The sequence below is a fragment of the Mauremys reevesii genome, linkage group 11 (genome assembly GCF_016161935.1).
Source record: "Mauremys reevesii isolate NIE-2019 linkage group 11, ASM1616193v1, whole genome shotgun sequence".
NCBI classification, from domain to species: domain Eukaryota; kingdom Metazoa; phylum Chordata; order Testudines; family Geoemydidae; genus Mauremys; species Mauremys reevesii.
Window position 1 is genome coordinate 40162419 of NC_052633.1, and position 14304 is coordinate 40176722.

A 14304-nucleotide genomic window follows, 5' to 3' on the forward strand; every position below is an offset into this window, starting at 1 on the left:
CCACCCCAGCAGCTCCCATTGGCTGGGAACAGAGAACTGTGGACAATGGGAGCTGTGGGGGCGGTGCTTGCAAGCAGGAGCAGCATGCAGAGCCATGTGCACCCCTCCCCCTATGGGCCACAGGGGCGTGCTGGCCGCTTCCGGGAGCAGCGTGGGGCTGGGGCACGCAGGGAGCCTGCTTTAGCCCCGTTGCACCACCGACCGGGAGCCCCCTAAGGTAAATGCCCCAACCCCCATCCCAGAGCCCCTTCTCAGAGACAGCACCACATACACCTTCCTGCACCCCGAACCCCTGCCCCATCCCTGACCCCCACTCCCAGAGCCAGTACCTCATACCTCCTCCTATACCCCAACACTCTGCCCCAGCCCGGAGCTCCCTCCTACACCCAAACTCCCTCCCAGAGCCTGCACCCCTCATCCCCTACCACACTCTGAACCCCTCGGCCCCAGCCCGGTGAAAGTGAGTGAGGATGGGGGACAGCGAGCAACAGGGGAGGATGGAGTGAGCAGGGCAGGGGTTTGAGGAAGGGCTGGGTCTCAGGGAAGGGGCAGGGTAGATCCTGGATTGCACTTAAATTCAAAAAGTAATCTTGCACGTAAATAGACCACTGCTCTAAGGGTACAGCTATTCGTCACTGTGTGGAAACCATTACTCTTCTGTCAAACTTCACCTGCTCAGCCACACTAGAGTAGCTTCCTGCCTGTCCAAGAAAAGGTTGCGAGTCCTCATACTAGTATGTCACATCATTGCTATTTAACATTTTCCTATTTCTCAAGCAGAAAATAACTAGCTGCAGTACCATAAAAGAAAACTCTGTAACATGGGAGGAAAGAAGATATTATGTTGAATGAGCTAGACTGAAAGAACTTAAACGGGCTCTTTGATTAGCAAATTCTATTTTGCTTTAATTGTATCTTTTCCCACACAAGTAAGTCTGTAAGAACAGCACTCTGTAGCCATAACAACTTGTGTTGAGAACCAGTCAGCGCTCCCATACTAAGTAGGGTCAGGCCCAATCAATACATAATGGGTGACCTATGGGAAGATATGTTGACTATTCAGTAAGCGAAACCTCATTCCTTTGAGTCAGTGCTAATCCAATCCCACAACATGGTGGTTGTGTCCCTTGATAATGGAGATGTGGTCCTTCAGAGGATATGCAGAACTCAGGTCCTATCTCTCCACCTCATTAGACTAGTTATTCTTAGGAGACAAGGGTTAAATAAGGTCCATTCCGACACAGATAGTTCACTTCACACAACTAGTGATGTTATGACAAGTTTCACAATAATGTGTGTTTTTCTTAAAGCTCCAGCTGTTGGAGTTATGTGAATACATGAGAAACTCAGAATTCATTAAGAAACAAAACAAAAACAAAATAACCCCCCTTCCTAAAATTCTAGCTCTGATTGTCCTAGAGTGAAAAATGTGACCTGAGAGCACCCCATATGTTGAAAAAACAGAAAATAAAAAGAACCCAAACTTTATTGTTATTTTTTAAATCTCATGATTGTTAAACTAATCTTGTGATTTTGGTGGGTTTTACTAATTATTTTTTTGGCCACTATTACTAGTAACAAATGCAAAAGGAACGGTCAAAATAGCTTAATAGACCTACCTAGCTACAGAATACATGAAGAGAAAATCATTGTCTGGTGATCCAGGAGTCTTGCTGTAGTCTGTATATTTCTTCTGGGTAGTACTTTTTATATCTTTCATTACAGATTCCATTTCCTTACTAAGATTGGTTTCAGACTACAAAAAAAGAAAAGGCATTAATAGGTTAATTTACTTCTCTGGAGAAAAGCAATATACAATTGTAAAGCTTAACATTATCATTATAACATTGTCATGTATGTGTTATATGAAAAATGTGTATTAACAGCTGCTATCGTACTTTTTTGTCTAGTAGAACAGTATATTCTGAATAGGCAGAGAGATGGACAAAGCAATTTAACTGTTTTGTCTACATAAAGTACAGACTGTTTAGTCTGTGCTATCCTAAAGTACAGTCAATGGGGCATATGGATTGTGCAACAAGTACATGAAAATAACACATTTTAAATTGCAATCCTTAGCAAATGGAAGTATTGTTACTCTGAAATACCTTTTAAATAGAGATATTTCCTATGAGATTGGAAGACTAACACGATTTTACAGATTTAATTACATTGAATGACATTATAAAGCAGCTACATTATGTACGAGTAGATGTAAATTGTTATCTTTGCAAAACAAATAATCCATAAGCTTACATGTTCTGAATAGACATACTTTAAATAGCTTCCAGTTACAAGGGATTCATGTTTTACATTGGAAAAAAAATAGTGAGCTTCATGAAATATGATTCAATTCTATATAAATTACAAGAAGGAATTGAATTAAATGAATAAGAAAAATCCATTCAAAAATAAACTTTTAGATTAATAATGTTTTGGTCATAACTCTGTTTTTATTTTTAATAGGTAATGTCATAAAAGTTATAAACCTTTCAAATGTTTTGATTACATTTAATCCATTAAAAATAGTACAATTTTCCCATACAGAAAGAGGAGGAAAAATGTGGCTTCATAATTTAAATAAAAGTCACAGGAAGAAATATGAAACAAACAGTTGAAAGATAGAGGCAAATTAACAAGGATCTTTCTGTCTTACACTGATGCTTACTGGGAAAGTTCCCAGCTGTTCTTGAAGCTCTTCCACCTCTTTTATAAGATCTTGCATACTCTTGTTACTATGACATTGCAAAAGGCTTCTTTCCACATTGTTTCCAGGATAACAAGGAAGAACACTGTTTGCAAACTGCCTACAGAGGGGACAGGTAAATTCTCCTTTGTCCACAGAAAAACCCTGGAGCACCTGGTCATTCTAAAAAATAAAAATAATAATAAAAAAGTAGATACATATGAACTCAGTGAAGATGACAATTGTGTTCTTTACATTTTATAGACAATATCTCACAGATAAAAATATAGACCATTTACAAATAAGGGGTGGAGGGATAGCTCAGTGGTTTGAGCATTGGCCTGCTAAACCCTGGGTTTCGAGTTCAATCCTTGAGGGGGCCACTTAGGGATCTGGGGCAAAAATCAGTACTTGGTCCTGCTAGTGAAGGCAGGGGGCTGGACTTGATGACCTTTCAAGGTCCCTTCCAGTTCTAGGAGATAGGTATATCTCCAATTATTAAAATTAAACTGAAAACCAAGAATGATAAGAATATGTGCTTAATTTTGTAAGAGCACTCTAATTACTAAGACTGTCTCATGATATCCCCATAATTTACAAGTATTCCAGAATGTCCAAGACAATCCCATAGTTAAGATGTCCCACAGTTAAAGGAGAGATATTTCTGCTATTCCCATATCACAAGAACAGTGACTGCATCATCTCTAACTGACACGCCAATTTGCTTGAACAAATTCTGGGTGGGACATGGAGCACTCACCAGAGAACTTCTCCTACTCTGCTTGATTCATGTTATTTCAGGTAGAACAAGGAGTGGTATGACCAGCAACAGAGAACTCTGTGGCATTGCAGAAAGCCTTCCATCACTGGGAAATAGTGGGGCTAGGGTGGGGGGAAGGGGTTAAAGTGACTTTTAATGTTTGTTTTTTATTGCTGATTGTCAGCAACTGCCTTAGAGTTTGAAAGTTTCCCTTATTAACTTTATTACTCTCCATCTGGCAAAAGGCAAATTTACTTATCAGTAATGGGAAATACCTGAAGTTACTGTCTCAGGAGAAATACATTCTTGAACTTAGTTCACACTATAGTCCAGAGACCAAGAACCTAGCCATTGGAGGGCACCATGCCAGATGGAATGGCTCAGTTCCTCTCCACTACAACAAATCTCAATGCACTCTAAAGCAATATGGAAGAGGAGTGTGGAGCTATAGGGGGTAGGAGGGGGAAGCTTCAGAGAGCTTCAGTTACTGTACGGAACTTCCCATTTTCACTTTCACAAAGTGCCTCATCAGATCCCCATTCCTGAGAGCACTGCAGGAATAGTGCTGACTAAGTGTAATTTGAGCTTCAAACAGGTAGTCCTGGTAATGAGACAGTCTCCAGCAAACTGGCAGAATTACTTTTGTAACTTTGTACCTTTGTAACTAGTCCCTGACTAGTTAGATCAAGTTTGAATAAAAAGTTTTATCCATGAAATGGGAATACAGTTTTCTACCAAATTCTAGACATACAGTATATACACAGCATAATTACAATATTTTTAAACAATGAGATTAATTTATTCAACTTTTCTTCTTTATATTTACTTTGGTAGGTCAACATAATTAGATACCAAGTCAATTTTTTATAAAAATGTAAAGAAGAAATAAAAAGGAGATGTTAAAAGTACGCTGTTTGGAAGATGATCAACAAAGCCTTGCACATCAATGTAGAAAATAAAAAGGACTAAGTCTTGCTTCCATTTAAATTAGTGGTAAGCTCCCATTGACTTCAATGGGAGAAAGATCAGGTGCAAACAATACAAGACAGTTTTTGGAATTGCAGATCAACTTACTCTTAATGATTCCATGTAAGATTTATGACAATCTATGTGTAACGTATGACCACAAGTTTGTACATAAACACCTCCTTCCCAGCCTATTGATACTGCTTGCAGACAGGAACTCTTAAAAAAAATAAAAATAAACGTACATGATGTTATTCAACGGACATTTCCAGCTAAAATGTATACATGTGCTGTTCAATAAATATTTCTTTCACTTTTATAGGGCTTAGTTATAATAATCCTTCCACTATATACACCTATTGCTGTGCTTTGCATTGAAAACCGAATTTAAACTCTTATTAAAGCTATAATACTGCAAACGTTTGCCTTCCAGGATGGTGATAGAATTAGGGAGGAATAAAATGCATATAGAGTTCACAGATTTTACCGTGTTAGAGCATTCATAGTTATACTGAAGGTAAGTGTCACAATGTAGTTCTTGCAATTTTATTTCTGAACTTCTAATACACTCCACTCCCCTAAGTTACACATTATTTCAGCACCAAAGCAATCTTTTTTAAAGAATCTCTAGCATTCACTGTATTCAAAGAGCTTTTCAAGTCCACTCTGCTTTAAAACTACAAACTTTTTCCTGCTTCAGAAAAGCTGACTCCAATATATTTCATTCAATGATGCCATAAGACTTTGAACATAACATATATCACATAAATTAATAAAATGTCCACAGCTGCATAATTAAATATCTATCCCATTTTAATTCAATTCAAAAACTTCTATTCTCTTGCTAACTGCTTAACAATACAGTCAGGAATACAGTATAAGATGAAAAAAGGCATTAAGTGGCACAATAATTCAGTGTATCAACTTTTGGGCTGTGGAGATCTGAAGTCAAACCTCAGCCCATGTCTAAAGCCTAGCATAGGGTGCTAGGATGATGCCAACAAATTATTTGGCCACATCAAAAAACTACACAATTTGGTGAATGGTACTCTAACTCAAGAAATGATCAGCTGGAAAAACAGAGAGAGTTATGATGAGAAACTTTTATAATACATGCATATCTAGTTATAATCAGTTTTATTACTTCTCATTTCATGAGCAACAATTTCAATCACAAAATTAAAATGCATATATTGCATTTACACAAAAAACTTGTCCTAATAGTGAAGAGAGAACAGTAAAAATGATCAGCAAAAATACCTGTTTTAGCCCTAAGACAGACTTGCCCTGCAATGATTTATAATGGATAATGTAGAAATAACATGGTGGTGGTTTGCTTTTTTTGGTGCTATAACACCTCTTTTTTCCTGCAATTTAGCATATAGGACTTTCTTCTATTTTACCTGCTCCAATTTGATCTCTAACATTTTATAGCTCTCCAAGGCCTGAATCTACCACCTTAACCATAACACAGTCTTTCTTCTTCCTGCTGGCTCCCACCTGACTGAGGGACAGGTTGGGTGGTGAATCTAGTGAGATTATATAGTGAACTAGGATGAGTCCCAGAATACAGTGGCCTCATTCACTGAGAAAACTCATTGTCTGCAGCCAGAGAGATTGGTGTCTGCAGCATTTCTTACATAAATGGGATGGTGCATATAGTGAATAAGGCAGGAGACCACAGGAAGAGGAAGGATAATCAAGAGATGTAGATTTTACTGCCAGTTCAACCACAGACCTTCATCAAACAACACTCTCTCTGTGCCTCAGTTCTCCCAAATGAAATGGTGATACCACATTTTTACCTGTACTGAACAGGAGTTACATTAGGACAAATTCATTAATATTTGTGAGGCAATCAAAAAACCACCACTGAAACATCTATCAGCAAAAATTCCTGCTTCTGAGCCAGATGTGGATTTTATGCAGTGAATAAGGTACAGGGCCTCACACAAACAAAAGGCTTCTTTAAAGTCCTGCTTCCTCCCACATGCACCTTACTAGATCATGTTCCACAATCTCCCTACCTGTTAAAACTGAAATTCCAATACACTTTCTTCTGTGTGCATGTGCAAACCCCTAGAACAGTGAGAGAGTGCCTACTCAGTGGAAGTCTGCACACAATGGATACATACGCATGCACATGAAATGCCACTGGAAAGTTGGCAGATTATTGTCATATGACAAAACTAACAATCGGTGTGAGAACACAAAGTAAGATTTTTAAACATTTTTAACTTCAATAAATCAAAACAGAATATTTACCACAACATGTGTAAACAACAAAGAACCAATAAATGAACTAGGAATTACCTATCTGCCAAATTTCAAGATTCTATCAGCTTCTAAGGGTCTAGAACTGTGGGTTGGTAACTTCTTTTAAGTTTTCCCACATTTGAAAAAAAACTCTCTCTCTCCCCGCCCCGACACACACTTTCCATTCTTAAAAACAGCTCAGCCATTTTTCCCTGACTAAGCAAATACATCAACGTTCAGCCAAATAAGGTAAAACTTTAAGAAAAAACTTTAAATGACCTTCTTTTGCACTGTATAGTATATGGCTTTTGAAACAATGTTTATATTTTTCTTCAAGTGAAAGAGTATGGATCCTATTTTGTATCTTACAAACAATTTTCACAACTAAGTAAAATCATCCTTCCGTCTCCTGAAACCTTCTGCAGTACTTGTCATTACGGAAGGACACCTACTGCTGAGGGCACAGCTGATCAACAAAAGGATTTCTTATTGCTTAGCTCAGCGGAACAAGCCACTCAAGACACTAACAGATGTTTCTGTTTTTATGCCAATAAGAAATTTAGGGATTTGTTCTTTCATGCAGAGACACTTTTAGCACAGTAGTGATCTAGAAACTTGAAAGCAGAAACAACTAATCCAACTAATCTAGTTCTGAATTGGAACTAGAGTTTTTTAGAGCAGAAAGTATTAAGGCACTGAGTCATTACAGTATCTTTTAGATTATTGTACAAACACTCAATGTAGCCTCACAGGAAGGGAGAAATCTGATTGATCATGAAGTTACACTTCCATAAGGTCGAGTTTAGATAAAATACAATAATCAGGGGATTTGATGAAAAGTGTATCATGAGAAAAGCATACAGATATAGATTACATACATTTTTTTTAAACACTTCCCTGGGGAATAACTGACCACTAGCAGTTTGAAACACTGCCAAAGACCCACAGTTATATTAACCAAGTAAACATTTACCAAGTTTTGCACTTTAACAGGTTTCCTTTTGACAGAAGTAATATACACCTCAACCCCGATATAACGCAGTCCTCTGGAGCCAAAAAATCTCACCGCCTTATAGGTGAGACCGCGTTATATCGGGCTGGTCCCGTACGGCGTACTGGCAAGAGCCAGTGCGCTGTACCGGACTGGACCGGCTTCCCCGGCAGTGATTTAAAAGGCCCACTGCTCCAGCAGCTGCCGGGAGCCCCAGGCCCTTTAAATCACCACTGGAGCTCTGGCAGTGGGGCTCAGGCAGGGATTTAAAGGGCCCGGGACTCCCTGCAGCGGCTGGAGCCTCTGGCCCTTTAAATCACCGCCCGAGCCTGGCTGCCAGAGCCCCAGTGGGGATTTAAAGGGCCTGGGGCTCCAGCTGCTGTGGGGAGCCCTGGTCCCTTTAAATCACTGCCGGAGCTCTGGCAGCAGGGCTTGGGGATCTAAAGGGCCGGGGCTCCCTGCAGCTGCTGGAGCACCGGGCCCTTTAAATCACTGCCCGAGCCCGGCTCCACACAAATTCAGATATAATGCGGTAAAGCAGCACGGCTCGGGTGGCGCTTTAAAGGGCCCAGGGTTCCCTGCTGCTTTACTGTGTCATATCCGAATTCATGTTATATCGGGTCGCGTTCTATCGGGGTAGAGGTGTATTATTAATCGCAACAGGTCAAAGTAAGTGCATTACTGTCATTCTTTGGTGGGTACTTATAGCACAAGTATATTATGCTAGGGGTGACCAGATGTCCAGATTTTATAGGGACAGTCCCGATTTTTGGGTCTTTTTCTTATATAGGCTCCTATTACCCCCCACTCCTTGTCCCAGTTTTTCACACTTGCTGCCTGGTCACCCTAGGGTTGACAAAATAGCATCATGAAATGAACGGTAACATCTAAATGACATAATGCCAACTCAATGCCAAAAAATTAAAATCAATCTATGGATACTTTTAGTAGAAGATCTGTTTGTTCAGGAAAGTTTTCCTGACGGATTTAAACACCTATATCAAAAAAAAAAATCAAAAATTCACAGCAAACTACTAACCTTCTACTGCAGGGGTCCCCCACGCAGTGCCTGCGGGCGCCATGGCACCCACCGGGGCGTCTAAGTGTGCTCGTGTACTGGCTGGAGGACGAGCATCTGCTGAAATGTCGCTGACAAGCAGCGTCATCCAGAGGTGTCGCCGCCGAAATACCGCCAAAAATTGGCGGTATTTCGGCGATGACGCCTCTGGATGACACTGCTTGTCGGCGGTATTTTGGTGGTGACGCCTATTGACGTTGCTGCTTGTCGGCGGCATTTCAGCAGATGCTTGTCTGCCGCCACGGTCCTCCATGGCTTGTCGCCTGGCGCCCGCCAGACAAAAAAGGTTGGGGACCACTGTTCTACTGCATACAAATCAGACAAGCTGCCAGAAGTTGGCTGATTTCAGTTTTCTGTTTAGAAACTGATTGTGTTATGAGCACATGATGGGGCTGACACAAGTCACATTAGAGTTAAGATGGCAGTGGCTTTTCTGTTTAAAACCAGAGTTTCAGTGTTCTAAGCTCCACGTGTCTAGTTAGATCAGTTTGAAAACTGGTATGCCAGTGCAGGACCCAGCGTTTGTGCTGCAAATCTGGGGTCATTTGATCCCAGGATTCGGAGATACGACCCCTCCTCAGCAAATGACCTGTTTTTTTTAAATGTTCACTCTTTTACAATACTTTTTGTACAGAGACAAAGATAAAACTATAGGCTGTCTCTACATTAGTTATCACTGGGCTAGCCCTGCTGAGATCTAGTGTTCAGTACGAAGAACCAGCTCCAAAACCTAACAATTAATAAGTTATTAGACATTGTTTTTGGTTTTATGAGGTGAACTGGGCTGCTGGGAGCAATGCACAGAATGTCACAGCAACTGTGTGCAGAACCCAGACTGGAGCTGCGACAGAGAGAAAGTATACCCAGTCACGTAGGGGAAAGTGCAGTGGGCTGACCATCAGAGAACCATGAGTTCAAGTCTCTTCTTGTTTTGATCCCTGTTAATATTTCAGTGTACTCTTATTAACCAGGCATTATATCTTTATCCTAGGTAGACAACTATCATTCCTTCATTCTACAGAAAAAAATAACGGAGGATGAAAAAGGTCACTTCTACCAGAACTGGAAATAGAACTGAGGTCTCTACAATGGCAAACCAAGTCTCATTCCCTTAGCCACTCTATCTTTTGAAATGACATCCACTATTCCAATATTGCAAGGATATTGTATGAAAATTTTAGCTTGCAGAGTTTCCACTGACCTATGCAGAATAACCTGCACAAGGAGAACTAGGCCCTAAATTTAAAACCCAAGGAGCTTATCAAATAAAAATACTTTACACCATTCTTATTTCAATTAATTTTTAAAAAAACAAAATGCAGAAATAAAATCAGGAAGTCCAATTCTAAATACACTGAGCACAGTTATTATACAACTGGTAATTCAATTCATGTTTTTACCCAGCACTTTTAGAGATGATGGTACTGCCCTGTATCAATACTTACATCTTTAAAGTACCGCTGTAATGTTGTAAGCCTAACATCATGTACTGCTGCACATGTATCCGAAGGGTATATTTGCTCCTCTTCACTGGTAGGTAGTTTCTTTGGCTCAGTGCTATTGCGACATTGCCCCAAAACTATACATAGAAAAAAGATGAGCAAGAGTAAAATGGACAATGATATATGTCCAATGAAAAAAAGATTAAATGAAAAATTTACCCCAGGAAATTGTAGGTATAACCATATTTGTCAGATAAAAGGTTTTGTTTCTGTCTCTGACGGAGTAAGTACATACTGTGTATCCACTGCTAGTTTTTACATTTTTCCTTTAATACCAGGTTCCTATGCTCCCATCAGGAGGTTTTCTTTTGGGATTATTCAAGAGGATTTGGAGGGTAAACAGGACAATCCTCCTCCTCCTCATCTCCAGCCCCACAGAAGAGGCCAAGTGTTTAGCTCTTTAAACCTACAGATCTGCATGATGCAAGGACCATCCATATGGAAGCATGTCTCCCTCATCCCCTTGCCCAGGCTCCATGAGGCACCTTAACAGTATGGTTTATGCTGTCAAGGACTCCTGGAACAGTGGCTCTTCCAATAATCCCCTTTTCATACCTGAAGAGGCTTGTAAAAGCACAACTAGTCCTGTAGGTCGATCTTCAGTGGAAGGACCACTCTGTCCACAAATAACACAATCATACACAGCCTCAGAAATATGCTGTTCTGATGTGGCTATCTCCATAGCAATATCAGCATCTGGCAATTCTAAGAAAAACAGATAAGTTATGGAATAATTAAGATGCAATAAACATCTTGCATATAGATCTGGATAAAATGTCATGATTCCTGTTCCCAGATAGAATATCATCGAAAAACACAGAAGACTACTTACACCTAACCCTTATACTTCAAGCAGAATGGGTACACATGCAGACTGTAAACTAGAGCCAAAACACTGCAGAAAAGCAAAGAATACTCCCTCACAGAACTGAATGTTCACTTCAAACTTATAAAGAGCCTTAGCTCTGAGATGCTGGTTTCTTCCACCTACTTAGAGTCTACATAAAATACTCTGAAGAGCAGGGATGAAGGGTGATGAGTGTGAATCCATATCTATTGAAACCAGTTAATGGTAAGTAACCTTTTCTTTCTGTAATTAGTGTCAGAATAAATTCTGAAGATCTTGGGAAATCAGCAATAAAAACACTTCAAGGGGGTGGAGCTGAGGAGAACTAGTTAAATAGAAGTATCAGGACTGCTCTGTGAAGTGCGTGTATGTGTGTGAATGCACCTCCAGGTAGCAGCCTTGCATATCTCAGGTTGCTTTAGAGTCAGTGGGCACTGATAAACCTGCAAGGGCATAACTGGTTTGTATAAAAGTTTGACATTCCCCAAGACTGTCTTCATACACCACAAACAAATAGGTAGTTTAGAAAATATTTAAGTTTTTTTCAAGATAATTTGGGGCCTTTTAACATCTAAACTGTTCAGTGTGGCTTCCTCCAGTAACGAATGTAATTTAAGGGGAAATATATGTAAATATATGTTCAGATGGAACTTAGGGAAGACCTAACATAAAAATATGGGGGTGCAGTCATAAAATCACGTTCTGCTATGCAACACTATGTAAAGAGTGACAGCCATCGGGATCTGGATTTCACAGACTCTCTAAGGCCTGGTCTACACTAGGGGCAGGGTTTGAACTAAGGTACGCAAGTTCAGCTACGCGAATAGCGTAGCTGAACTCCAACTACCTTAGTTCGAACTACTTACCCGTCCTGATGGCGCGGGATCGAAGTCCGCGGCTCCCCCGTCGACTCCGTCACCGCCGTTCGCAGTGGAGGAGTTCTGGAGTCGACGGGAGCGCGTTCGGAGTTCAATATATCGCGTCTAGATGAGACGCGATATACCGAACTCCGAGAAGTCGATCGCTACCCGCCAATCCGGGCGGGTAGTATGGACGTACCCTTAGTGGATATTATTGCTTTTAGGGATGTAAATCAAAGCATTTAAAACTTAAGTGCCTAATTTTAGGCACCTAAATAAAAGCCTGATTTTCAAAGATGTTCAGCACATGCAACTCCCACTAACTTCAGTGGGAGTTGCAGGTGCTCAGCACTTCTGAAAGTCAGGCCACTTATTTAGATGCCTAAATATAAAATTAAGAGTCTACTATACCTCCAAGCTCCTAGGTTTGAAAATCTTGCCTGGAGTTTTTATTGATATAGACAGTGAAATCTCTCCTAGTGGTTTGTTATCAATTTATTAAACTAAATACAGGTGGAGTTTCACACACACGTACAAAAGTATGGCAATTTTTTTTTTTAAGGAACCTTTTGACTGTCAGAAGCCCAGAAAAAGAGATCCTTGGACAGGAATATGATACATTGATATGTCTATTAGATTAAATCTGACTATGCTTAAGGCCAAAACCATAGAGCCAAAATCTGTCAGAGGCTCGCAATGTCTCCTCTAAATAGGAGGACTAAAAATAGAACTGATAATCCTTACTGGCTTAAAAGTGAAGATTGAGTATCTCCCAGGCAGGCAACCCTATATCAGTTGCTTCAGGGTGTTTGTGATCCACATCTTGCCCTTACAAGATGGGCACAGTTGAAACACAGAGTTTTTCATGGCCATGGGAGATGGATTTACAGAGGGGGAGAGATCTTCACACCTGCTCCAGCCCCTTTATGCAAACTATAAGGGCCAGAGCAGCATAAAGGGGGCCAAAGAGCCCTGACTGAAACTGGGGGAGGATTTCCATGGCAGAGGCACTGTTTATGACAGCTGTAAGGCTGCCTTATATGGACACCATTTCAAGCTGGGAGCAGGAGGCGCATGGTCAGGGAAGGGGAGGATCACGCAGAGCAGTGGAGATTCCATGCAGTGCTGCTGCCCATCACCCAGGGCTATCTAAGGTCACGTGAAAGCGTCTCAAGGCCCCAAAGCAGCCCATTATTGGGAGGGCACAAAGGTGACTTAAAGCCACTTTAGTCAGTCCCTGGGCAGCTAGCTTTGTACTGAGCCTCTTAGATATGCAGCACCCAGGGCCGACTCTAGGCACCAGCAAACCAAGCACGTGCTTGGGGCAGCACATTTTCAGGGGCAGCATTCCCGCCATCATCTTTTTTTTTTTTTTTTGGTTCAGGTGGCAAAAGCCTAGAGCCGGGCCTGGCAGCAGCAGCACATCGTGTGCTGGGGGCACCCTTGGGCTGCTGAGGTTCACGTCACCAGCCGCAGGGGAGCAGCACCCGCACCTTGTGGCTGGGCCGGGCGGGCTCCGAGCAGGGGACACTCCGGATGGTCCTGAAGGTGGGAGCAGGCACCAACACGCCAAGCACGTGCTTGGGGTAGCAAGCCATTGGGGGCGCTCTGCTGGTCACCACGAGGGCAGCAGCCTGCCTGCCATGCTTGGGGTGGCAAAATGCCTAGAGCCGCCCCTGGGTGGGAGACCCAGCTGAAGGAACCCTGGGCTGAGGCGCGGCCTGGGAGCCCCGCTGCTTACCCCAACCCTGCCAGCGCCGGACCAGCTGGAGGTGAGGGGGGGAGTGAGCGGAGTCAGCACTGATCGCGGGGAGCCCAGGGCTGGGGCAGCAGGGGGTGCGGGTGGGGGATGGCACTGGTGGGGGGCGTGAGAGCCCAGGGCTGGGGTTGGAGGCAGCCAAAAAATGTTTTGCTTGGGGCGGCAAAAGACCTAGAGCCGGCCCTTGCAGCACCGAATCTCACCCAGGGACTCTAAATGAAAGCAAAGAACAACTGGACCCAATGGCATCAACAGGACTGTGACAACAGTGCACCTCCAACTCCAACATTTTAGTAAATTAACAACTAACTCTATACAAACAAGAGTTGGAGTTTTGAGATTGGAAAATAAAAACAGCCAAACGTAACAGCAGGAGAAGCAGAGAGAATTCTGAATTCATTTCTCCATAGACTGGAAAGAAAAAAAAAAGAAGAAAGGTCTTGGGGAAACAGCATCTTAACATCTTGCACTGAGCGTTTACTACTGCACAGAAGCATGAATGCTGCTCCAATAATCATTAATCTTCTAGAGGGTTCAAACGTCATTGTAAAGGGCTCACATGCACCCAAAAGAGCAAACTTGTACTGACACTATTTGAA

At 41.8% G+C, this 14304-nt stretch overlaps 1 protein-coding gene across 4 annotated transcripts in view; it reads right to left on the minus strand.

Moving 5' to 3' along the window:
- UBR3 (ubiquitin protein ligase E3 component n-recognin 3) overlaps nt 1-14304 on the minus strand; it is a 217159-nt gene that overhangs the window by 64871 nt on the left and 137984 nt on the right. For 2 of the 4 annotated variants that reach the window (XM_039495547.1, XM_039495549.1), the window contains 5 exons: nt 10795-10944; nt 10183-10316; nt 4521-4631; nt 2669-2869; nt 1620-1756 (listed from right to left, as the gene is read on the minus strand). In XM_039495547.1, coding sequence (XP_039351481.1) covers nt 1620-1756; nt 2669-2869; nt 4521-4631; nt 10183-10316; nt 10795-10944 — 733 coding nt within the window. Of the gene's footprint in view, nt 1-1619; nt 1757-2656; nt 2870-4520; nt 4632-10182; nt 10317-10794; nt 10945-14304 lie in introns of all 4 variants that reach the window. The other 2 variants (XM_039495546.1, XM_039495548.1) reach the window with 1 other exon arrangement.